At 34.0% G+C, this 27,899-nt stretch overlaps 1 protein-coding gene across 3 annotated transcripts; it reads right to left on the bottom strand.

The window, feature by feature from the left end:
* Nucleotides 1-2,381: 2,381 nt before the first annotated feature.
* LOC115210838 (COP9 signalosome complex subunit 7b) lies at nucleotides 2,382-25,522 on the bottom strand. Of its 3 annotated transcripts, none has more exons than XM_029779592.2 (9): nucleotides 25,364-25,522; nucleotides 17,132-17,300; nucleotides 16,164-16,242; nucleotides 12,098-12,186; nucleotides 10,702-10,761; nucleotides 9,213-9,355; nucleotides 8,302-8,407; nucleotides 7,299-7,423; nucleotides 2,382-2,551 (listed from the first exon to the last, which is right to left on the bottom strand). In XM_029779592.2, the coding sequence occupies exons 2-9, from the start codon at nucleotides 17,285-17,287 to the stop codon at nucleotides 2,536-2,538; spliced, it is 774 nt and encodes a 257-aa protein (XP_029635452.1). In that variant the 5' UTR covers nucleotides 17,288-17,300; nucleotides 25,364-25,522; the 3' UTR covers nucleotides 2,382-2,535. The 3 variants fall into 3 exon arrangements, with proteins under 3 accessions (XP_029635452.1, XP_029635450.1, XP_029635451.1); XM_029779590.2 differs by lacking the exon at nucleotides 25,364-25,522 and adding an exon at nucleotides 25,161-25,320; XM_029779591.2 differs by lacking the exons at nucleotides 2,382-2,551; nucleotides 25,364-25,522 and adding exons at nucleotides 6,665-6,771; nucleotides 25,161-25,322.
* Between the last annotated feature and the right edge of the window lie 2,377 nt (nucleotides 25,523-27,899).

Raw genomic sequence — 27,899 nt, forward strand, 5'->3', positions numbered from 1 at the left:
TATATATATATATATATATGATTATATGTATAATATACGAAGGAGATGAAAAAGGACTAAGATATCTGGTGCATTACTGCACTCAAGAAGACTCGTCAACAACAGCAGAATTTCCTTTTACATGTCACTGGCATGGGCCATAACATAGAATTAAAAAAAAAAGGTGGGGAGCACTGGACACATACTTATTTATTTCTAAAATTAGTTTGTTGTCCTGATACTGTATCTGATATACCAAGGACTTTTTTTCTCGTTTTTTTTCTTTCTTTTTTTAAGATTGTAAATAATTTTAGGCCCTAAATTTATCAGAGAATGGCTGTGCAGCTATTTATTAGCAACATCTAGGAATGACATACTTCCATCAATGTGATATTAAAAGGAAAAATTAACTAGAACTGTTGTAAGTTACCTTCCGTGGTGTACCTTACACTTATCAAGGAACTTTGCCTGTCCAGATTTCTTTATGTCGAAGGTAAAACAAGGCTAGTATGTCAGAGAGACAACAGGGTGCAGAGCACACACAAACATATATATATATATATTAAATGACATAGGCATGGAACATTTACTTTCAGGACTCTTGAGATTTTCAACAGCAATTCAATACTTGCTACCATTTATCAGCTGTTGCAAGTTTACTACATATCTAATGCAGGAGAAAATATCAGTGTAAGCTGAAGCTACAGACATATATATATATATACTAGCAGCATAGCCCGGCATTGCCCGGGTATGTAAGAGCCCCTAGTAGGCAACGACTAATCCCAATCTAGTCCTTTCCCTCTTGGGAACGAAGGCGCATGTGCAGGTTGCAATATCTTCTCTTCACTCGAATACTTCTGTGTATACGATGTTCCTAGCTGTCCCTTTGGGCGATAAAAAGGTCGAGTTGTGTCCCCTAGACAGAAAATGTGTTGCATATAAAAAGCTTAGATTCTCGACCCCATGTCGAATTTATCGATCTTTTTCAGAACTGGAGGAACTTTGCAAAGTTTTCGCTGCGTTAGTTTTGAATTATGACATTGGGCTATGTGTGTGTCAAGTTTCATCAGAATCGGTTGAAAGCCATGGTCAGGGTGAGGGTACAACCTGACAGACACACAGACAGACAAACTGCCGTTTATATATAGAGAGATATATGTGTGTGTGTGTGTGTGTGTGTGTGTGTGTGTGTGTATGTATGTATATACACACACACACACACACAAATAAATAATTGCTGGTTTTATATGTTGAGTATTTATGGAGTCAGACCTATAAAACTGATTGTCGAGGCAAAATAATATTAATAGCAACTGCTCACAACAATGTTTTGTTGAAACTGGTTTCTCTTTTGAGAACCCATATGGACAAAATATTGTGTGTGTGTAGCTTAGTAGTTAGGGTATTTGACTCATGATCATAAAATTGTGGTTTTGATTCTTGGACCAGACAATGCATTGTTCTGGAGCAAAATATTTCTTTGTGCTCCAGTTCACTCAGCTGGCAAAAATGAGTGATCCTGAGATGGACTGATGTTCCATCCAGGGGGAAATATATGTGTCATAGAAACTGGGAAACTGAGTCAATATGACTTGGGAAGTGTCTTAATCCTTTATACATTTATATGTACATATAGCGAGACATCTGTGCTTGTTCCTCTATCATACTTTAATTTCCCAACATATGGTACAAAGCCACTTCCCCTACTTAGTCAAAAGGACTTTCACCTTTTCCTGTCTTGTAAGTTACTTGGTGACGTCACTGGTGCTGGTGGCATAAAAAAAAAGCACCCTTTTCACACTGTAAAATAATTAACGTTAAGGAGGACATCGAACCATAGAAACCATACCATTCTGACACTGGTGCTTTTTCTCTGGAACAATTTTTATAGTTTACTTAGTGTGATGATATATGGTGCTTTATATTACATACAATGTAATCCTTTCATGATTTATAATGAGCAATACCTCATCAGGTCTTAAAATGGAAAAAAAAACTTTCTAATGAATGCATTGTCTACATTATTGAAAATAATTACTTCTCAAGAAAGTCTTTCTAAAAAGAAGACCTAAAAGACAATACCCATAGTTATCAATAGCTTATATTTGTTTCCAGCTGTAACCAGACCATCAAAATGCAAAACAAAAAACCCCTTCAGAATCTATCTTCAAATATAGCCTAGCATTTTTCTCCCTAGCAAAATACTTTTCCACTAAATACTGTATTTTGTTTCTGATAGTTGTCAATACCCCATGCATTACTATAGCCATGTCATCAAATGTTTGTGTGCTTGTCCACACATATATTCAAGAGTTTTGGCTAAATATGCATAAACAATTAATTGCATATCACCCAAAATTTATACAAAATATATATAAAAAAAACTAATGAAGAAAATATTCAAGTATATGTCAATTTATTCCAACAATAGAACAAAAAGATTGCTTTATTACAGGGTAATAAAAAATTTCAACACAAAATATTTCTTCTTCAATATGAGTCATTATGTAATAAAAATTCAATGTATCAAAGGAGACGTGATGTTTTTGTTCCTTAGTTATGCCGCTTTCTGTGAAGAAATAACAGAATAATATCCTTTTAATATTGATCAATAACTTTTAAAATACATATTGCAAAGTAAAAAGAATTAATGACAATACTTAGCATGTTAAAGGAGTGATCAAAATAATCTATAAGATTAATGGAATTTTATGCATATGACATGTTAAAGCAATAGAAACAATGATAACTTTAAATCAAACAGCAAAATACTGAAGTTTATTAAAACTAAGGGTCACTTTTTGACACCCAGCTTAATGAAAGAAACAGTGAAACAAAACCATACTTGTATTTTGGTACATTTGCTTTAAGAAATTAATTTAAAATGTTACATCTATTCTGACAAAATACTTTCAACAAAACACAGTATCCATAACAAAACATCCATAGCAAATTATGACCCTAAAATATGAAAATGCCCTAAATAATACCATTAGGAAGCACAATTACATTTTAGGTTTCAAAAATAAAAATTTTCAAATCTTCCTCATTACTAACCCGGAGCAATGTCCTCAAGGTAGAATAAGTTGTTTTAGTTATCAAGTACAAATGACCCCTTTTTTAAAATTGGATGACAGAACATTAACTATACAGTGTCTTTCATTTTATGAACATTTAGCTAGCAGTGCTATATCATTGTCAGAATGATTGTTGATTCATTTATACCAGAGATTTTACACGTCAACATTATGATGTATTTAAGCAATGAAATATTTTTAAAAACTGCTAACTAAAATAACACAAATAATCAGAAACATATTTTAATCCGATGACAGCTATAAAGAATTAAAAAATTTGGGGAAGACTGCTACAGCTCTCCTTTGTTACTTTTTAAATCACAGACATAAAAAATAGTCTTCAAATTATAATTTTGAAAGAATCTCAATGATTTGAATAATTCATTTCCCTTAATATCTCAAACCCAAATAAGTATATACTTTTAGTAACCACCTTTTTGAAAATTATAAAACCTTGCAATTTTTTATAACATACAGTAAATAGAGCATATATCAAATAATAATAAATCTCATATTAAATTGGGAAGATGATAGTTATTTATTCTGGTAATGATCCAATGCTAATACTAATGAAACTTCAACAATGATTGAAAATAACTACATTATTTTCCTTCCCTACTGCCTACATGACTATATAAATTATGCAGGAGAGTGGACTGCCTTCCCAGCATACAGCATTTATTAATCTTAAAAAATGATTAATTATATTTATAAAATCTTTCATTAGAAATCTAAATTAGAAGCATCTTTTGAGTAAGTAGTCAAAAGGAAGATGGCAAGAATAATTGAAAAGTTGGTCCTTGAGTTACAGAAGCATTTACAGTTTGAGAATAGGACAGGAATATGACCAAGTAGCAACATAACAGTCATGTATAAAAACAATATGATAGGCAGGTTACTGCTGATCTGTTTTTAACAAAGGTAACCATACAAAGGGATTGAAATTGCAATAATTTAAGCTAAAACAGTTAACACTTATATATCACTCACAATACCTTTTGCATATTTTGTTACAACAAAACTGTTTTTACAAGACCTAACTGCAGCTTGAAGGGGAATTTAAACATTATCGTCATGAATATTGAACAATTGAACATAAAGACCTAGTCTTATGTGAGGCAAGAGTAATAAAATAATATTCAGTAAACAAATTACTGGTGTGTGAATAAGTGTTGTGTGTTTCAGGGAATGCCATGATATTTTACTGAATGACACACTTCATTGCAAATAAATTTTCATTGAAACAAGCTTTTTATTGAGATGATTTTTCATCAAATAACTTTTTATAGAAATAGCTTTATGATTCTTTTATTGAAGGAATTTTATAAAACTACTGTTTTGTAAAATATTTTTTATCTATAAAATAATTTTTAATATAAATAAAGTACTATAGATCTTAAAAATAGACAAATTATTTAATATAGGACAAAAATAAAATTTCCATTCAAAACTCTTCTTAAATTCTATATAATTTATTAAAAAAAACCCCCAGTCAACTTTAAAATTAGTATAAGGAAGGTAAGAGTGTATATATGTACATATGTGAAAAAGTGTGTGGATGTTTTATTCATTAATTTAAGGTAGAATTATCAAAGCTTAATTGTTCTCCATATCATATGACTAATTTTCAACCAATCAGTGATGAAACAACTTTTGATTGGTTGCAACCAAATGTCCTAGAAATAGAATTATTTTACATTATATATATTTAATTCTTTAGCATTTACACCAGCCATATCTGGCCAAAATAATCTACCTATATTATCTTCAAACTGGCCAGATCTGGCCTTCCACACTTACTGTCAATATTATTCTAAAAATAAATAGTCACATTATTGAAATCCCAAAGCTACAAGGTTAAATATGGCTAAAATCATATCAATGTGAATTACATTTGACAGAGAAATCTGAAGGCTAAAGGGTTAAAAAAATATATGCCATCTGTAGCACTTATTTTATATTTCAAATAGTTCCATAGATAAAATTATCCTACAAAATAATACATTTACAAAAATACTGAATGAAGTCATTTTGAGGTTTGATAAACAGTAATTTCAATAAGAAGTCAGTCAATGAAATGTTTGATAAAAGTAATGCCATGATTTCAAAGCTATACTGTACTACAGAATATAAATGTAGATTTTTAGCCAACACCATGTATATAAAATACATCTTTATATATATATCCTTGTGGATATTTACATCAGTCTATGTATATATATATATAGTGTTGGTTAAAAATCTGTAGATGTATTCTGTACAACACAGAAATAAAACACAGTCAACACAGTAATAATTCATAAATCCAATTAACTATCAACAATGTGTTACATATCCACATTGGTCAATCCAATTTATTTAAATTTCAGTAACTGTGGGTCTATAAGCCGTGTGTCTATGGTCAGTTAGAAAGGATATTCAGTTATTCATGATACCCAATATAAGATTGAAACTAATCTAGATGAACCTCTTTTTTCTTCACTAAGATACAGTGTATAAAGGAAAGGTATTTACACCGGCGTCTATAAAATGTTAGCTAAAAAATCTATAAAAGTATTATGTAGTACAGTACATCAATAAAGAAAATTTAGATCAAAATTGCAATTTTTTTTCTGTAGTTAAGCAAAGCTGAATAATATCCTTCCTCTATTTAACATCACTTTAGTTGTGATAAATACCAATATTAGCAGATTAATCTGCTTCATAAAAAATGAGATAATTTTAATTGGATTAAAGGGAATAATTGCTGGATGTAATTCCTAATTCGTGGACTATATTTGTTTCAATTTTTCCAGAAGCTTTAATTTACAAAAAACAAAAATGTTTCATTTTTCTAAATGCATTTATGTAATAGCTTTGGGAGCTACTGAATTTTGTCAAACAATCTTATTTTAGAATTCAGAACAAAATATATTTGGAATTATAATTTTAAATCAGTGGTTCTCAACTATGTTTTACCTACAGACCCCTGTGATTCCTATTTTACTCTACTGGACCTCCATAGCTATTTGATGTATAAATAAAAAAAATCCAACTGTATTTTTATAATTAAATATACTTAGGAATTGTATAAAAATTTTAAAATATTTTGTGTATTGTAGCAGTATAAACAGTTTATATTGTGGATAAATTTTAACAAAATCTTATACGGATCCCAGTTGAGAACCAGTGTTTTAAATTAACCAAAATTCACTGAAAGCTTTAAGACATGATCTCTCTCTCTCATGTCATGGCATATTTATGCCTTTGATGAATCATGACAGATGATGCCAACATTTAAAGTTTTGATTCAACAAACAGCATAAAGACCAATTTTTCAAAAACTATATATAAAAAAAAACATCATTGTGTAAGTATGAATCTAGAGGTAAATATTTAAATAAAATATCTTTTCCTGTGAATATTAATTTTCAATCATGCATATATTATTGATTTGCTGAAAGATTCTATAAACAAACTGACAGAACTCCTCTACTGACAAATGGTTTCACAACCAAGATTTCCTTGAATATATATATATATATAATATACAATCGTCAATTTCCCTTTGAGTCTAATGCCATCTTGTTACCTTTGTTAAACAAATCAAAATGAATAAAAGTACATTTGATATACTATTACATTTTAAATGACAGGTATCCATCTGACAGCAAGCCATAAACAACATGTGTCACTATGCCTGCAAAGGACTTTCTGCTAGATATAATGAAACCTGTAAAGGAAAGAGGGAAGTGATGGAGTGACCAGCAATCATATAGCAACCCTTCTAAATTCTGATGTTCCTGTCCATTGGATTTAGTATCAACAGAAAAGAGTATAAATAATAGGTAATGCTACCAGACAGTAGAAATTTATTAATTTGGATCAAAACAAAGCAGCTATATGAAATAGTGATGACCTAGTAAAGGAATAGACATAACAAAATGAATCTACAATAGGAAACTTGCATTAACATATAATGTTCAATCCATGTTTTCAAACAGAATTACACTAATGAACGTTATTTCATTATCAAAAAAAAAATTTAAACAAAATGTTTTTCTAATACCATTTGTAATAAAATCATAAATTTAAAAAAAGACGTCAAAATACAATAAGAGTGAAATAATATCACAATTATATTTGATAAAATGTCATTATTTCATGTTGAGAATAAAAAATATATAAACATTTTGAATAGTGTTGAAATCTATAGAACATATATCAAAGTGAAGTATGAAATATAATATAACAACATACCCTTTAATTTTTGTTAACTTTTTCCCTCCCTTCTCCCCTGATACAGGAACTTCCCGTGAATCAGTGACCATCTGCTCATCAAGATCTTGTTGAGTACTTTTTAGAGATTTTTTAACATTTGCAACCTGAAAATGAAGCAAAAACTTTTAGCAAATGAAAACAAATACTGTTTTAACATTGAATAATGCTTTGAATGATACAGAAATGATTTTTTTTCAAATTTTGTTTAATTATCATCAATGATTATCTTTCAAATAATTTCCAACATCCATAATCAATTAATTTGTTCCTTAGTATGATTCTCACAACAGAATTGAGTTCCTAAGACCAAGGTGCCACCATAAAAAGCATTGGTGTAGGTGCTGGTGTCATGTAAAAGGAACTGATGCTGGTGCCTCATAAAAAGGCACTGGTGATGGTACCATGTAAAAAGTATCCAGTACACTGTATAATGGTTGGCATTAGGAAGGGCATCCAACTGTAGAAACCAAACCAAAATCGACAATAGAACCTTGTGCAACTCCTGGCCTTGCCAGTTCCTGTCAACATGGACAACAGATGTTTGATGATAAATGATGATGATTATGAAAAAATAAAAAGAGATTTTGTTACATTGGTTATAAACTGATAGATAGGAGTAAATAGTTTGTAGAAAATGTAAATTCCATGTACAAAGCAGTTGATAATTTATATGTGACAGCTTATCAGAAGTTATATTCTTTTGCAGGAACATACTAATTTAAATGAAATAACTGCAATGAAGGGGATATAGTGATAAAAGTTGTAGTGTATTGCTTACTGAAAGGAAAATTTTTTGGCAGGGGGATGGGATCAAGGAGCACAATACATTATACAGTAAATACAAAGGCCCTGTTAACTGGATTTTCATTTTGAGTGGGAAAAAGTTTTTAGATAACTAACAATTATCTACTTAGTGAATTTGTGGGAAAAATATACATAAAATATGAATGCCTAAAACGTCAATAAATAGCTTCTCACTAACTTCATTTTCAATTTGGAGTTTTGTCTTTAATTTCTTCTCCTTAAGTTTATTGGCTTTGACTATTTGTGTTTCAATTCCCTTCAGCACAGCATCACAACTGTTACACCTGTAAATAAAATAGAAGCACACATAAAAAAATGACTTAAAAGTTAAATGGTTACAGACATAAGATTACAAATGGTGAGAAAGCTGGGAAGAAATACCGATGTAAAGATAATATTTGCATCCCTTTTGCAGAACGGAAGTTAATTCTAGTGTATGATCAATAATAAAGAAATCTTATGTGAATCAAGAATTGTTATTACAATTTAGATCAAAATAAAAATAATTGGAATCAATAACTTTTTAATAAACTACTTATTAATAATGTTTTATTTAAAAACTTCAGTTTTTTAAAAATCTTAGTAAAGATAGGTTTCAAAATTAAATTTCTATTTTATAAAAGCTTGCACTGAATGGTGGCTGACAATATGTGCATCTCTGATCATGAGCGGAAGTTGTGGGGAGTATCATAGCCACATATTAAAAGGGATTCTTTGGGGGTTTGAATAAATATTGTAACAAAAGCAAAGTTTGAAGAAAATATTAGCCATTTTTTGTACTTTCTAGGGATAACCAAACAGAAAATAACAGTTGTACCCAAGGACAAAAATCATGTTACACATGTGTAACTTAAGTGGATCTTTGAACTCATAGTAAATGACAAAGTATTTCATCCCTCTTTTACTCTACGTATACAGGGTTTTATCTGAATCATGCAATCACAAATATAAGGGAACACTTCAAAATTAAATGGCTTTTCTATCTCAAACAAAAATTATAACTGAATTGTATTTGAGTAATACATATTTTATTGTACACTATTTGGTAATATGATGTTTACAAAATTAATATAATTGATAATAGCATACCATTCTTGTAAAACAGAAATAATTTCTGGAATAGCTTCTGAACGAATATCTCGCCCAATAGCATAATCTACTTCAAGTTGTTTATTTTTTTGATCTAACTTCCCTTTGATGATGCCAGCATAAATAGCTTCAATAATTAAGTCCTGAAATTAAAGAAATACATTATTAAAAAATACTTAGGAAATCTTAAAATCGATATGAACATGACAAAAATGAAAAACTGAATATTTTAAAATCATCATCACTATCCTCATCATTTAACATCCATGTTTCATGCTGGCATAGGTTGGGTGATTTGACAGATTCCAAAGGGCCCAAGGACTGTATCATGCTCCAGTATTTGCTTTAGTATGGTTTCTACAGCTAGATGCTCTTCCTAATGCCAACCCTTTTACTATTTTCATGCCACTTGCAAGACTACAAATCCCGAGGGAGAGCTTTAAAGTATGAGAGAAGAACTAGTTCAGGGCATGTTTCTTGTTGTAGAAAAGATACATGACTACACAAATTTTAGAAAAGGAGGAAGTGAATGGGTAGAAAGGGATAAAAATAGTGGTGATGAGGTGTCAGGGTAGACACTCAAGGCACGAAGTGGGTAGAAGTGAGTGGGATAAAGAGACTGGGACTCAGGGCGGGTAAAAGTTGTAAGAGAGTATGGGGGAGTGAGAGATGGGGAATGTGATGGTAGGGAAGGTAGGTGACCACTGTAAAAACTGGGAAAGTTTGAAGGGCAGATGTAGTGAATGACACATGAGTTAAGGGGATGGGGAGGAAGGAGATGACTGACAAGTAGATCAGCAGAAAAGTAATGATAATGCAGTAGACAGGAGAAGATTGAGGGAGATGAGAAGTGGTTTCATAGGTTGCAGGAGAGAGGGGGGTGGGATTATTAATATAAAGTGTAGGTGGAGAGAACAGTATTAATGTATGAAGAATGGATAAGTGAAATAGTTCCAAGAAAAATAAACAGCATCAAAGAAGAGCTGGAATTAGAGAGATCATGGGTATGGGGGTGTCATAAAACTTTGCCTTACATTTATAAACTTTGAGTTCAATTTCAGGAGAGTTTCGCATAAGGGTGTCTCCTCTATCTCAATTATTTCCTAATCTTTAAAAGCTACTACCAAAAAAAAATTCAGGATTAGTTGTCGATGAGGACATTTTGATATAGACAAGCTAGTATCAATTAGCCAAGGAATTATGGGGGAAAAAAACCTAAAACATGGGATAACCTAATTAAACTGAATCATGAATGATTTGGCCTTATAATAATTGTGTTTACAGTATCCATCCAATCCAAGTTACTTTTATAATGCAACAGAAATGATTATACTGTATAATATTTAACAATGCAACAAAAAGAGGATATACATTATGAAAGAAATTTCATTAATTATGGAAGTCAGAGATAGTGAAAAAATACTTTTAAACTGGAAAATATAATATCCAAAAGCAGAGATGTAAAGGAACAAAATTATATTAATCTTACCTCCAAGTCTCTTAAATTAGGAAGATCTAATTCCTTAGATAACAGAGTATATGGAATGCACTGGAATATAATGAAAATCAGTTAAAACATGTTACCCATAAATATAAATACATATATATATTAATAGTTTTTCTCTGCTGTCAATTAGCTACATTTGCTGAAATAATAAAGCCAAATGTAACCGGAAGTGATTGGGTGTATTATAAAAATTACTATGAAATTTAAATTTTAGCATGTAGTGTTTGAAAAATACATTTGTTTAAACCTTTAGCATTCAGATTACTCTGTCAATTGTAATGCTTATTTACTCATATTGCTTTGAATTAATCATCCATTATCTCATAGCTTCAAGATTTTGATGAAGTAATTGTTTATTTTTAGAATGATAATGTAGGGTGGGTGCAAGAGGCCAGATCTGGCTGGTTTGAAAGCAAAAGTGGTAGAATATTTGGGTCAGATATGGCTAGTTAAATGCTAAAAGATGAAACCATAAATTTTCTTGATTCTAAGTTTAAAACAATTACACACAGAATTAGAGATACTTCACTGGAGGTTAAATTTGTTGAATTAATTAAAAGAAATTGTCTGAATATTTATTTGTTTAAAATAACCAGATGAAATATATGTAATTATTGAAAAGATTCCCTCATGATATATTTTAGCCATTAGCATTTAAATTTCTGTTGAAGGTAATGCTTATTCATTCATATTCTTCTGAATTAATCGTGCATTATCTTGTAGCTTCAAAATTTTGAAGATGTGATCATTTACTTTTAGAATGACATTTCAGGGTAGGTGTGAGAGGCTAGATTTGGCCAGTTTCACCATATAACATGGTAGAATATTTGGGCTAGATATGGCCAGTTTAAAGGCTGAAGAGTTACAGCTCTAACACAGCAGAGTTTGACATCAGACACTAACATTTCTCACAGACATCAAGCTGAAAATGAATAGTTCCTGAGAATTTTGACCAGTTTATAATATCATAAGTAGCTAAGAACATAGAACATTATAATCATTTATAACCAATCATAATAAGTTTCAAATAGATAGTACATTAAGAATATATCTGATCTTGAGCCAATAAGGGACTCTCTACATGGTACATAGTCATTCACCCTACTAGAAATACTAAACAAATTGCCTTCAAATCACACCCTGCCATCTTCAATAAGTACAGACACATTAATCAATGATGGTCATAGCTGGAATATGTTGGAACACAAGTATGCAGGACCAGGAATGACTTAGGTGAAACAAGATATTTTGGACTTTAAAGCAAGTTAGATTACTCTCTTAGATTAACTCTAACATAAAATAGATTACTCCACTTATGATACACACATACTACACAATTCTAAAATCTACAGGGAAAAATTGACAAACATTGACTTACTTTCTGTTTAGTTGCTATAGATACCAGTGTAAGATGTCGTAATTTAAGCAATTGAAAATTTGTTATCTCTGGTAGTTTATCTTTTTGTTCTGTAAAAAAAAAAAAAAGAATTAACCAGTGGTAACAAGTAAAATAATTAATCCCTGTTACAATAAATCAGATGAGAGATTTAGTAGTTGGCAAAAAAAAATGCAATATTTTAACCCTTTAACATTCGGATTGTTCTGTGAAATATAATACATTGCTTTTAATTGTGCATTATCTTGTAACTTCAAGATTTTGATGATGTGATTGTTTATTTTTAGAATGACACTGAAGGGTATATGTGAGAGGCCAAATCTGGTCAGTTTGAACATATACTAGGTTGAATATTTGAGCCAGATACAAGCAGTTTAAATGGTATAGGGTGAAAATAAATAAGAAGGATGAATGTATGCTTATCCCCAACCATTTGATTCATTTACAATTTTATGTCTCATCAAATTTGATTCATCATCATCATCAACATGAAACAACTGTAATCCATGCTGGCATGGGTTGTATGGTTTCACAGAAGCTAGCAAGGCCAAGAGCCACACCAGGTTCCATAGCCTGTTTTGGCATGGTTTCTAAAGCTGAATGCTCCACTTTCTAATGCCAACCACTTTACTGAATGTACTGGGTGCATTTTACATGGCAACAGCATGCAGCACTGATTTCTCAATGCACCAAGTCTGCATCATCTCCATCTTGCTGTAAAATGAATATACTATGTAAAATGCATAATTTTACTTTTTAATATTGCATGGATCAAAAATAAATGCCAGTTTGGTGCCTTGTGTGAACACTGCCAAATGAAAGGAGTTCAAAAGAACAACCATACTACGCTGTCTATTGCACACACTAACAAGGGACATGTTCAGATCTTAGGCAGAGGAGTCCATTTGTAAAATATATTGCAGTCTCCATGCAATGCTGATACAACCAACAATAAGCCTGCAACTTTTTCTGGGAGGTACAGAGTGAAAGCATAAAGGATGTGTGTCCCAGGACTCCAAAGTGAAATGTCACAACCCTTATGGGTAAAGAGGAGGAATTAACAGAGGTGGCCAAATGCTACTGGCTAGACATTAGACAGTGACTCCTCTACAAGGTTCTGTTGCTCTGGTATCAATTTTAATATTTCAAAACTCAAAATATCATCTGAAAGTAGTAAAGGATTGGAAAAAAATGCCTTTCTACTGACTCATTACATTCTGAGTTCAAATTCCACCAAGGTTAACTTTGCCATTCTGCTTTTTGAGGTTGATAAAATAATGCTAGTCTTGTGCAAAAATTTGAAACTATTTCAAAACTCAAAACAAATTAGTTTATTATGATCCATTTTATTGAGAGTTTTAGATATTTATATAGTTTTTTTACCAGCCACAAATTATGAAAAAGAAAACAATTTTTTTCACTTCAGTAAAAAGTGTCTCTAAGTGATCTCTTGAGTTGCTAAAAATAGCAGCTAAATTCTCTCCAACCACACTTCACTGGCTTAAAAAAAATGAAGGATACATTACATAATGTATTTCTAGATATACAAAAGTAAAATAGGATAGTCAGGTGAGAAACCTTTGATCATAGGTCTACTCAAATAGGGTTCATCAGGGACTAAACAAGTTTAATTTAATATTCCTAAATAAAGATTGTTTTCTTAAATGTTTAATGAAATTTTTTGAATATTAACAGTATAATTAACTGTTATTATCTCCAGGCTTATAGCAGCATATAATGTTGGAAGTGTCAACATTAATGAAATGTTTTAATTTACGAAACCACAGAAGATTGTAACAAAAACATAGCCAGAAATGGTTAGAAAGCATTATTTTAAAGGACTACTAAATTGGCATCTAATTAAAAAAAGACAAAAAAAAAAGCAACTGCAAATTAAACTGGTTCTGATGTTGTGGTCATGAAATAGGAAAAGAGATAAAGCACAAATAGATTTTAACTGATTTTGCTTTCACATACAGTTAAAAGCAGTTTTACAGATAGATTATGTTTATATTTAACCCTTTTACTATGGAAAGCAGATGTATCCACTCAAAATTTCATTATCCTACCCTTAATTGCACAAAGTAGTTTTAAATCTTTTACTGTTTTATTTTTTACTAGTTTCAATTATTAGACTGTGGCCATTCTAGGGAACCGCCTTGAAAAATTTTTAATTGAATTGAATCAACCCCAAGACTAATTTTTTTAAAGCCTGGTACTTATTGTTCTCTTTTGATGAACCACTAAGTTATGGGGACATAAACACACCAACACTAGTTGCCAAGTAGAGGTGCAGGACAAACACAGACACAAAGACACACACATACATATATATATATATATATATATATATAAAACAAGGGTTTTTCAATTTCTGTCAATCAAATTCACTCACAAAGCTTTGGTCTGCCCATGGCTACAGTAGAAGACACTTGCCCAAGGTGCCACACAGAGGGACTGAACCTGGAACCATGTGGTTAGGAAGCAAGCTTCTTACCACACAGTCATGCCTGCACCTATACTATATACCAATCTCTTTTTTGTTGTAGAATGTCTCATGTTTGAAACTACTTTTGTTGCAAAAGTCAAGATTACTGAGGACAAGGGACTTGTATAAAAAAAAACTTTTTGATATTTAACATCATTATTGCTAGCTCTGTCTGGCAACTGTGTCGGTGGCACGTAAAAGCACCATCCGTTCGCGTCTGTTGCCAGCCTCGGCTGGCCCCCGTGCCGGTGACACGTAAAAGCACCGTCCGTTCGTGGCCGTTTGCCAGCTCTGTCTGGCCCCGTGTCGGTGGTATGTAAAAGCACCATCCGTTCGTGTTCATTGTCAGCCTCGGCTGGCCCCCGTGCCGGTGACACGTAAAAGCACCGTCCGTTCGTGGTCGTTTGCCAGCTCTGTCTGGCCCTGTGTCGGTGGCACGTAAAAGCACCATCCGTTCGTGTTCATTGTCAGCCTCGGCTGGCCCCCGTGCCAGTGACACGTAAAAGCACCGTCCGTTCGTGGCCGTTTGCCAGCTCTGTCTGGCCCCGTGTCGGTGGCACGTAAAAGCACCATCCGTTCGTGTTCATTGTCAGCCTCGGCTGGCCCCCGTGCCGGTGACACGTAAAAGCACCGTCCGTTCGTGGTCGTTTGCCAGCTCTGTCTGGCCCCGTGTCGGTGGCACGTAAAAGCACCATCCGTTCGTGTTCATTGTCAGCCTCGGCTGGCCCCCGTGCCGGTGACACGTAAAAGCACCGTCCGTTCGTGGCCGTTTGCCAGCTCTGTCTGGCCCCGTGTCGGTGGCACGTAAAAGCACCATCCGTTCGTGTTCATTGTCAGCCTCGGCTGGCCCCCGTGCCGGTGACACGTAAAAGCACCGTCCGTTCGTGGCCGTTTGCCAGCTCTGTCTGGCCCCGTGTCAGTGGCACGTAAAAGCACCGTCCGCTCGTGGCCGTTTGCCAGCTCTGTCTGGCCCCGTGTCGGTGGCACGTAAAAGCACCATCCGTTCGTGTTCGTTGTCAGCCTCGGCTGGCCCCCGTGTCGGTGGCACGTAAAAGCACCATCCGTTCGTGTTCGTTGTCAGCCTCGGCTGGCCCCCGTGCCGGTGACACGTAAAAGCACCGTCCGTTCGTGGCCGTTTGCCAGCTCTGTCTGGCCCTGTGTCGGTGGCACATAAAAGCACCATCCGTTCGTGTCCGTTGCCAGCATCGCCTGGCCCCGTGCCGGTGACACGTAAAAGCACCATCCGTTCGTGGCCGTTCGCCAGCTCTGTCTGGCACCTGTGCAGGTGGCACGTAAAAAACACCCACTACACTCGCGGAGTGGTTGGCATTAGGAAGGGCATCCAGCCGTAGAAACACTGCCAGATCTGACTGGGCCTGACGAAGCCTTCCAGCTTCATAGACCCCAGTTGACCCGTCCAACCCATGCTAGCATGGAAAGCGGACGCTAAATGATGATGATGATGATGATTGAGAATAACTATGAAATTTATTTTTGCAATAAAAGAATTAATGATTATTTAAATAAGAGAACACAATCACAATTAAAATAAAATCTTACCTTTGTAATCATTATATGTTCCATAAGCAAAAAGGTTAAAGAGTCGAAAATAAGGGGCTGTTTGTTCATCATGTTCCAGCTATTCATAAATACATATATAAAACAATTAATTTAATCATATGAAACTGAACAGAATAACATCTACATAATCATTGTTTTTAAAGTCCATTTTCTATGGCCAGATGCCATTCCTGTCGTCAACCTTCACCTGTTTCCAAGTATGGTAACATTTCCCCATGATTAGACGTGTTTTTATGGAAGACTGGAGATGAAGGAACACCAACAGCTTGATGGAGATACTCATTTACAGCAATCATGTAATGTCAAGGCAAGGACACAGTAAAACACACACACACGCACACATATATATAACTACATGTGAACTGCTGGCAATTTTTTTCCTCCTCCTTCCCTTTCTTTTGAACTTTCCTGTCTCTTGTTTCCGAATAAGAGCTTTGCTCAAAACATAAAACAACCACTCTTTCTTTCCTTCTCTGAGCATCTTATTAATACTTTGCATGTACCATGTCCTCGCATTGCGGCTTTTTCTCGTTGTCTCCTTTTCTCCGTATTTTGATTATATATATATATATATACACACACATACATACATACATACACACATATGTCATGCTGCCACTTCTAACAGGTCCAACCAATCACACATGTTCCTTTGACATAGCACAATGAATAAATTGAAATTAAGTTACTTAGAAGATCTGGTAGATATACATGACAGGCTTCTTTCAGTTTCAATCTACAAGCTCCACTCACAAGGCTTTGGTCAAACTAGGGCATATAGCAGAAGATACTTGCTTAAGGTACCAATAGTGTAAATTGAAACCAGAACCATGTGGTTGGGAAGCAAATTTCTTAACCATGTAGCCACACCTATAAGAGGTGTAAAAAAACCCAAATAAAAACAAAAAATAGATCTTCAAAAAGAGCAAATGTATTTAAGGTCTTACCTGTTGGATGTTGGGTGAATCAAGGAGTTCTCCAAATACAAATATCCCTGGGTGATCTAAAACCTGTTGTATAAGTTTGACAGCTTCTTCACCTTTCACTGTATTGGCCTTTTCTATAAATCCTTCCAGGCGGTTGACTAAAGTTTTTTCTGTCATATTGTTTAAATCACTATTAAGAGAAATATTTAATAATGTAAACAAACACTGAAGACAAATGGCTTTTACAACTTGCATTTCTTTTAAGAGGTCTGAACTATAACCAGAGTAACTTACTGTAAAACTATGTAACCCTTTTGATACCAATAAGCCCAAGACAGCCCCTAGTTCTAGGATATAAACTCCTTATTACATACGGATTTAATTAAAAACCTTCCATTAAAGTTTCAAATCAATTTGCATACCAAACAGAAAATTAATAATGACAGCTATTTAATTAAATTCATCATTAATTTCAAAATTTATTGACAAAGGTAGTATATTTTCAACAGCACTATGAAAAGGATTAAGTCAGTGATTCTCAACCATTTTTCGTCTATGGACCTCTTTGATTACTATTTTATTTGGGTAGACCCCCATAGCCATTCAATGTTTAAAAACCAGTTTTATAGATATTTCTTTCAGAATTCCTAGTTTGTTTATCACATATTCACTTATGTAGGCTGAATTCTGTAAAACATCAGAGAAATAAAATCTCACTGTTTCTTGCAATAAATACATCTAAAGCAAAAGTTTTTCACGGCCCTAATTTACTATTTTGCTAGTGTGGACCCTACACAATCTTATATGGACTACAGGGATCATAGGGACCCTGGTTGAGAACCACTAGGTTAAATAAATAACTCATCAGGCTGATCAGCAGACATACAACAGCCACCAGCTCATAGATGAGCTGTTTCTTCTTTGTTCAACTAATATTATAACATCATCTAAGGTGGCAAGCTGGCAGAATCATTAGCACACCAGGAAAATGCTTAGTGGCATTTCACCCGTGTTTACATTTTGAGTTCAAATTCTGCCAGGGTTGACTTTGCCTTTCATCCTTTTGGGGTCAATAAAATAAGTACAAGTTGAACACTGGGGCTGACATAATCAACGTAATCTCTCCTCCAAACTTGTGTCAAAATTTGAAACCAATATTCTAACACCATCTGTTTCTAGCTGGCAACATGATTCCTGTACCAATGCACATCCAACACACCTGGCTTTCTTACCTTGTTATTACTGTTGTATTTTACTACTCACATTCTACACTGAACACTTTCTAAATTCCTCCTCCTCAGATACTGGTTTAACAGATGTCACATTGCATCAATCTCAACAGTCTGAGAAGGCCTTTAGGGTCACAAGCAGTATTTCTTTTATGACTGACTATTTTCTTTTTTAATGTAACAATTAGAACAAATAGCAGAAGAATAAATAATAATTGATAGGAAAATGATGACAACTAATCTCCTTATTTTAGAGATTAAATGGATAAACTTTTTTTTTCAATAATCTATCTAGCACCATTGTCTTAAATGAAAGAAACAAATAAGAACAGGACTACATTGATGCAAAATACAAAGTCTGCTTAAAGGTTAAAAAATATGTCTCAACACTGAAAGTAATTTGAATAGTAGAGTTTATGCCAATTATAAGAGTCAGAACATAGACATTCTTATCAGTTATTTTGAATTTTAGAATCACACAAAGTAGATAGTTGAAATCTGTAAACAATAAAAATACAGGTATGTTTTATAAATGATGAAAGAATCTTTATAAACAGTTTGTAGAACAAGATGCCAAAGTATCTAAATATATAGATAGATTGCAAAGTCCAATATAGAAAACAGATGGAGACATATTGTTTGACTGTCATGGCTTCCAGAGACAGCAGGCCAAAAGTTGATTTTGATAAAAAAAAAAACAAGGAAATAAATACATAATGTTAAAATGTAATATGATTGGGCATACAGTTAGAAAGCCTACACATAATATCCACATGTAATGCAACTGAAGGGAAAAAATGACAACAGACAACTAATCAGCTACGAAGCAACATCCGATTGAATTTAGATACATAATGATGATAATTTTTAAAGCTTAAAATGATTCCAGACTGTAAAATACATATTTTAGAATCCTTATGTAGCAACAGAGTGCAAGCAATGAAAATAGCTAACATTTCATTGCAGTTCAGTAAACAAAAGTCTCATTATGAATATTCATCACAAAACAACTTGTGTGTTTCATTGAAAAGACATGAGTCTAGCTGACAGTGTGCAAACAACATGCTCTCTTATAAAACAAACATTGGTTATTTTTGCATCCGCACAATAATGCTATTGAAAGATTTTTGCCCTAACCTCAGCTGCCAGTGCTGCATTTTCAGAGGTGTACTGAAGCTGTTTATGATGAACAAAAGTAACAAATGCATGTATGCATTCTTTTTACTATATCAGTCATCATGGAATGCTACTTTATATATCAAAATCCATGTAAAATCTACTCAGAAGTAACAAAGAGTAAAAACATTGAGAAAATTTATGCTTGAACTGGCATTAGAAAAAAATCAAACTGTTTCATATTTATGAAAGGTAATTGTATGAGTTATATACTAAGTATAATCAAAGGACAATAACCAAATATGATACTTTAACATATTTAAATATCCACCTGCCTACCCACCTCTCTCTCTCTTTTCATCATTGTCCAAGACACATGGTTTGACTAGGTTTGATTCAAAATGTTAAAAGAAGAAAAGAAGAAACAGCAGAGATAGGTTGCAAGCCAAGAACTCCATTTAATTTTGACTTTCTTTTCAGCTGTTTTTGCAGATTCCCATGACTCTCTGCTGTCATCTAATTCCATTATCATGAATTTGAATTGGGAGCTTGAATCTTAGTGAATCTTTCATTAGCTGATTACACAACCATGAATGCCACCCCTATGGATGTGTTGCAGTTACTCTCTTGATAGAGCTTTGTGATCCTGACTGTTGATCTTCTAGGATTCCTCTGCTCAGCATCAATGTAAGAAGCACTGTTGGCTCAGCTCTCTTCTCAATCCACCATGCTGCAGTCCCATGACTTCACCGTATCCCTGGCAGGGTGACTAAACAGGTGTTATGCCTTGCCAAAGGGCAGCCTGTAACTGTGTAAGGTACAGTCATCACTCCCATGAAATATTTTCAAGGTATCTGCATACCCTAATTTAGACTTTAAATATATCTCTCATTCCATTCCTTAATATCCTTTTGTATGGAAACAAGTTGGTGCAAATGACTGACACATTCATGCTGCCTGACTTTAGAACATTGTCCCAGCTACGATCAGCATATTGGGTCTGCCACCACTACAATATTTCCCCCTGGATAACTAAATGCCCACCCTTTTGTAGTTTCCAACTGCTACTAACTGGATACATTATAGCTCTTTGACTTACCCCTTCAGTAAGGATAATCAAGAATGGCATCCTGAGTAGTGACGACAACCTATCAAGAAAGCCAGACAGTCTGAACAAGTTGAGAAGTATATGAAAGGAGTTCCGTCCTATTCATACAATGGAGACAGAGATATCAGCACAAGATACAGAGAGAGAGAGCTATCAATGTGATAGGAAGGAATAAATAGAGGAAACATGGACTCCACAAACCATAAAGAAATCAAGCCAGAAAACATGAGGTTTATAACAAAGTTGGCCAGTTTTTTTTCTTTTGGTTGCACCATGTGTGTTAGATGATAAAGAACTGTGATAAGAATTGAGACCTAACCAATGCCAAAATGGAAAAGAGAACATGAAAGGATAATGATTTCTATACCAATAGAGATTTGAAAGTATTTCAAATTCAGTTGCTATTTGAACTGATTAGAGATATTTCTACAACTAAATGTTATTTCTAATACTCAAACACAATACTAAGCATTGTTCATTTTTCAACCAAATTCTCAAAGATGTGTAAAAATGTTGTTACTTATCCTAGAAAATGTGAACAAAAGACATAAAAATCAGTCATCAAACACATGGTACTCATCATCATCATTTAATGTCTGCTTTCCATGCTGGCATGGGTTAGATGGTAAGCTGGAGAGCTGCACCAGATTCCACTCCGATTTGGTATGGTTTCTACAGCTGGATGCCCTCCCTAATGTCACCCACTCCAAGACTGTAATGGGTGCCTTTTACATGCCAGTCACATGACAATGGCCACAATTACAATTTGATTTGGCTTGACAAGTCTTCTCAAGCATTATATATTCTTTTGGAGGCACAATGGCCCAGTGGTTAGGGCAGCAGACTCACAGTCGGAGGATTGCGGTTTTGATTTCCAGACCGGACGTTGCGTGTTTATTGAGTGAAAACACCTAAAGCTCCATGAAGCTCCGGCAGGGGTTGGTGACGATCCCTGTTGTACTCTTTCGCCCCAACTTTCTCTCACTCTTTCTTCCTGTTTCTTGGGTAACACTGCGATGGACTGGCGTCCCGTCCAGCTGGGGGGAACACATACGCCACAGAAACCGGGCCCATGAGCCTGGCTAGGCTTGAAAAGGGCACATAAATAAATAAAAAATATATTCTTTCACATAAAACTAATATCTTTTGCTGCTTTAATCCTTTAGCATTTAAACCAACCATATCAAGCCCAAATATTCTATGTGATTTATGTTCAAACAGGATAGATCTGATCTCTCACTTCTACTCTACAATATCATTCTGGAAAATAAATAATTACATCATCGAAACAAGATAATGCATGCTTAATTAAAAACGATGTGAATAAAAAGTATTACACTTGATAAAGCAATCTGAATGCTAAAGAGTTAATCAATGGGAGAAAGGGAACGTAATAAATGATACATTAACATCTATTTTTGCAGAGTTTTTTTGATTACTGTTCCAAGAAGACCAATTTTCCAACTTCTCACGGGAGTTACGTTCCAAAGCACCCGCAATAGGTGAAAATCCGCAAAGTAGAAACAGTACTGTACTGTTTTTTTTTTTTTTATAATTTGTATACATTTATTTTATTATAAATGCAAAACAATACAACAGAGGAAGTGACATAATAAACCACGATATGGTGAGGGATTAGTGTACAAATAAATTTAGATTTATCCTATTTTATAGAATATTTCCATAATGGTCATCGAGTTTCTGTGATATTGTTAAAGGAATTAAAGACACAATGCATTGATGTAAAAATTTTAGTTTTTTAAATGATGCACAAGATGTGCTATGTTGGTTTGAAAGACAAAATCAATTTTGACAAAACTGAGGAAATCTGTCCTGTATCTCACATAAAATACACGGGACAGGCTTTCATGGTGTCCATCTATTGTATATGATGTACATTCCCAATTTTTTTTCCAACCACCAGAGTAACCTGGGATTTGTGAAAGGAAAGTTTTATATTTACTCAGAACATATGAAACAAGGTCTAACTGAAAGACTGAAAATAAGAATGGACTTATGAAAATGCTTTGGACAGGCAAAAGGGTTAAGAATGAGCAAAAATATTTGAATTGCAAACCAAGATAGTAAAACCTAAAACTAAGAAACTATGCTCAAAGCAATGTATTGAGTCTAATAATAGACTACATTTGAAGAGCTAACATATTCAACCCCTATCAAGGTGGGATAACAGAATTAATAAAAGATGGATTGTAAGAGTTGATCTTTCCTTCTGGATTTTCAGAAGTATTTTGGCCAATGTCTCAACAGTACTGGTTCTAAACCCTTTTAATATCCAGACAAGATCAAAACTTGGATTTTTTTAGGGGCTGCACAAAAATAAGTAAAATACAAGTCAATTAAAGAGAAACGTATTATATTTCTAGAAAGACTGTCAGGGCCACCAGAAGAATGAGTGAACCACTGCTTTACATGGTCACTCAAACTGCTAGAAGTGGCAGTCAAGTCACATCTTACTGCCTTGTGAAAAAAAAAAGACATTGAAAAATGTAGTCCTTGATACATTATGTCTGAAACAAATGAAATGGTCATTGCTGGAACACCTTTGATAAAATATATGTTCAATCCGGCTGATTTGGGGTGAAAGAGCAACATATCAGTTGATTCAGTTATATTTTAAAAACATTCTTGTCATTAATTACCACTGGCCTTCCAAAAAAAAAACAAAACAAAAAAAACAGCCATACCCAAAATTACTGTTGAAATTTGAGTACAGACATAGAATTAATTTCCATAAGAAGAATAATAAATGAAAATCCTTTTACTTTGATGTTGTAAAACAAAAATTCATATTGGCTGATTATAGTTTGCACAAATGGAATAAACTTCAACATTCTATGACTGGCATTTCTGAGTCGGTGCTGTTTACATTTCAGCCCTGGTGAAAAGTATGCATGTCGTAAATTCATACTTCCTTTTCTATTTTCACGTAGTGTGCAACCAGAAGCACAGCATTCTTCTTTGAAGTCGACAGGGTGTAATATAAAGATTTGATGCCTCCTCTAACATAATGTTGACGCTATAAACTGAATATCTAGCGTAATAGATTTTTCTCGTTCAGCAGTATTTTTTAAAAAATTTCCTTAATTGCCCAGTTTGTAACATTAAACAAAAGTTAAACATATTGTAGATTCAATACAATATATAATATCAACGAGAGACCAATATGAAACATTGTTCATAAGCAACGGTTAAAGGAGAGTCAGAGACAAAAAAAAAAAAAAAACTAAATTAGATTGATGTTTCAAGAACCTGTCATTGCCTTGAGTATCAAATGATGGATTAAAATTGTCCAAACTTTAACGGCCAGTGGTGGAAACGAGTGCTTCTTTAAACGATATTTTAATGTAAAACATTATAATCATATTAAGGTTCGAATATTTACATAATTTCGAACCAGTGTAGTTATCAATTAAATAGACAGAGTATGTATGCATATATATATATATATATATATATATATATATATATATATAATATATATATATATATATATATATGTCTATATGTGTGTGTGTGCGAGTGAATATATATATACATACATACACACACAGCGGACAAAAGATAAGTTCAAGAACAAATGATACGAAAGAACTACAATGGACCAGAAAGAGTTAGGTGAATGTTACAGCATTTAAAGGGACATAACTAATGAATCTTTTACAATATTAATTCTTACCCACCGTTTCTTGTATTTTATTTATTTATAATAATTAGTTTGAACAGATTTTTATCACCTGCAAGTAAATAAATTCAAATTGCATATTTATGTTACTATATCAAGAGTATTAAAAATATCCGAAAACCTCTGACAAATTCTTGAATCCCGACTACACAATCACACCATGCCAAATACGTATGTTGCCAACAATGTTAGTGCATCACCTAAAGTTTTTGACATCATTCAGCTGTCATGACTCCAATATTAACGAAAACAAAAAAAAATTTTCGAAGTCAGCAATTACATGTTCAGGAAATAAGAATCTTTTGAAGTGGAACATTATCTATTTTCAGTGAAGTGAAACGTACTGGAAACGTCCCATATGTGTGTGTGTGTGTGTATATATGTATGTATGTATATATGTGTGTGTGTGTATTGAAACTCCTGTAATAATGATATATTAACGCACTCATACATATTATAAGTGAAACAATAGCAGATAATTAGAATTTGAGGTTATCTTAAAGTGAAAGTATCAAGAAAGATATCTATTGCACTAAAATATTCCAGAATACTTTGTAGAATTAATGAAGCTTTATTGGGGGACTCGCCCGCAACAACCCCCTCAATACAACTGAGATGCGAACTACCAGTAAAACAATGCCACGACTCGATTTCAACTCCCGATATAAAAAATTATGGTGTTTCCGTGTTTGGTATGAATGTCATTACTATCTTTTCGCTACCCCTATTATATCCGAATTTTATGCATATGAGAAATTGGTTATTTCGGAGTTCTTAGATTTTTCTAAATATCGATCTTTTAATTAAAGATCTTCTAATTACAATCTACAAAATAGCATACGAGAAATGTTTAAAAACAATGATATTTTGTTAAATTACAAAAGATATAATTACAGCAAATTAACTTTTCGACTTCTTAGCCAAAACATTGTTATTCCTTGACAAAAGCTGTATCATTATTCAGCTGTATCCTTCATCGCTAATGAAGTCCAGCAGCTTTCTGCCCCCAAAATTGGATTAATTAATTCACGTCATTTAACAGATGATGCGATAAATCTGGAATGAAAAATATTTTGTAGTCTCAATACAAAACTTACTCAATAAAAACTTAGTAAACAATCGGAAAATTGCCGATACTTGAAGCTGATTCTGAGGTACTCACTTCCGCTGTGATTTTTCGTTTTGACAGTGTAGCACTGTTGAAGCAATCGCTATTTCCGGTTTCACAGTCTCAAACCACTTTTTACATATTAGCAAGTTTCTGAATTACTTCCCTTATTTCGATCTAATGCGGGATCTTCTACGTGTTCGTCGGACCTGCTAGAAATAACGACCAAATCTCACGCAAACCACTCCCTCTTGTGTCAAAAACAATATATATATATATATATATATATATATATATATATATATATATATAAAATAAAAATAGACGTTCGCATTGGATAAATTTACATGCAGTTTCTTTTGTACAAAAAGACGGGATGATCTTTGCTTGACTGCCTTTGATTATACGACTGCTGAAATCTTCCTCAAATCATAGCCTGCTGCCTAAAAAGTAGGAAGTTCACATTGGATAAAGCAGTCTCTGTTATACAGAAAAACAAGATGATCACTGCTTGACCGCCTTTGATCATACGTCTGTTGACCTGGGGTTAAACAACAACAATTTCCATTATTTGCCTACTAGGGTCAGCTGAAAAGTTCATAGGCTGATCAAGATACTCTTATGGAATATGCCCAAATGAGAGTAATTTTTCAACATAGTCCCCCTTGCAGTCCATACACTTCTTCCATCAGTGTCACAGTGCTTGGATTGCATTGGTGAAGAAGCTCTCATCTTGTTGGTCAAAAAAGTTGTCAATGGCAGATGTGACATCATCACTGTGATACTGGCCTCCAGTCAAGTGTTTTTTCATGTTCAGGAACAGATGATAGCCAGATAGGGCCAAATCATGAGAATAGGGAGGCTGATCAACCAGTTCAAAGCCAGTCATGCACAGCAGCCATTGAAACCAAGGATTTGTAAGCTGGAGCATTGTCCTGGACAAACAAGACCCCTTTCGTAGCTTTCTTGGATGTTTGGTCTTGATAGCCTTTCATAACTGCATCAGTAAGTTGGCATAGTATTCTCCTTAATGATGTAGCCCTTTCGAAGATACTCAATGAACACAATGCCTTTTGCATCCAAATAACGGAGGCCATCACCTCCCCTGCAGATGAAACGATCTTGGCCTTCTTTGAAGCAGGTAAGGAGGGGTGTTTCCACTGCATGGATTGTCTCTTTGTCTCTGACTCATAGTGATGAAGCCAACTCATCCTGGGTTAGGAAACGTTCAAGGAAACCACCTGGATTTGCTTCAAACAATGACAGATTTTCCTGTGATGTGATCAGCTTGGTGCACTTTTGATCAGGTGTCAGAAGACATGGCACCCACCAAGCAGATATCTTCATTATGCCAAGTGCAGTGTGCAGAATATTCTCAACTCTCTTGCTGAATATACTAATAGCATTGAATATTTGATTTATAGTCAATTGCCTGTCATCCATCACCATGTGGTGAACATGATCAATGTTTTCTTCAGTGGTGGCTGTTGCAGGATGTTCAGACCTTGGGTGGTCTTTAAAACTCTCCTCTCCTCTCCTAAATTCAGTTGCCCACTTTTGCACTATTGATGAAGCTGGAGTGTCATCCCCTAATATAGCAACCATGTCAGCATGAATGTCTTTGGGGAATAGATCTTTTTTCTGCAAATATTTGATAACACTATGATGCCAAATTTTGTCCATTTTCAAGAGAAGTTGCTGCTAGTTACTTTTGAAGTCTTTTTTGAACAGTCAGATCTTGAAAGTTTACTTAGAAAGGAAGAATACAGTTATTAATAAGATGCATTGAAATGAATGCATGCAAAATTTCACAGCTGTAGTGTCACTCCTTAGTCAGCCTATGAACTGTTCAGTCCATCCTTGTATGTCAATCCTGTTCAAAGAGAGTTCACACACACACGCATGCATGCACACACACACACCACACACACACACACACACACACACACACACACACACACACACACACACACACACACACACACACACACACACACACAGTTATTTCAGTTATTGGACAGTAACCATGCTGGGGCACTACACTGAAATTTTTTGTATCAAAAGCTGGTATTTTAGCAAGAAATATGATAAATACTGATATAAAGAAGTACAGTGAATTATAGTACTGTTAATACGAAAATTGTAAGTGATGATGATGATGAGGACGGCAGCAGTTCTTTGTATCCAAAAATCTCAATGAAGAGTGGCAAGCCCTTGGGTAGTTTAGTAAACTGATCCTTGAATGACAAGCTCTGGTACTATTGGGGCAAATATGTAGGCTTTGATCAGATGGAGGTTGTGATGATGACTTTTCCCTTCCACTGCCGTGGCTCTGGTTTTCTCAAAGTTGCACTGATCTGGATGCAGTGTTGCCACACCTCCCTCTGTACTGCAACACCCTTCCACCCTGTACAATTGATGCAAAAACAAGTTATTAAAAACCTACTTCTAATAATATTCTCTAATTTGCTATTGCAGTTTAAACTTAATGTTATTATATAAGATTTAATTTGAAAGAATTTGAA

The sequence above is a fragment of the Octopus sinensis genome, linkage group LG4, assembly GCF_006345805.1.
Source record: "Octopus sinensis linkage group LG4, ASM634580v1, whole genome shotgun sequence".
In the NCBI taxonomy this organism is placed as follows: domain Eukaryota; kingdom Metazoa; phylum Mollusca; class Cephalopoda; order Octopoda; family Octopodidae; genus Octopus; species Octopus sinensis.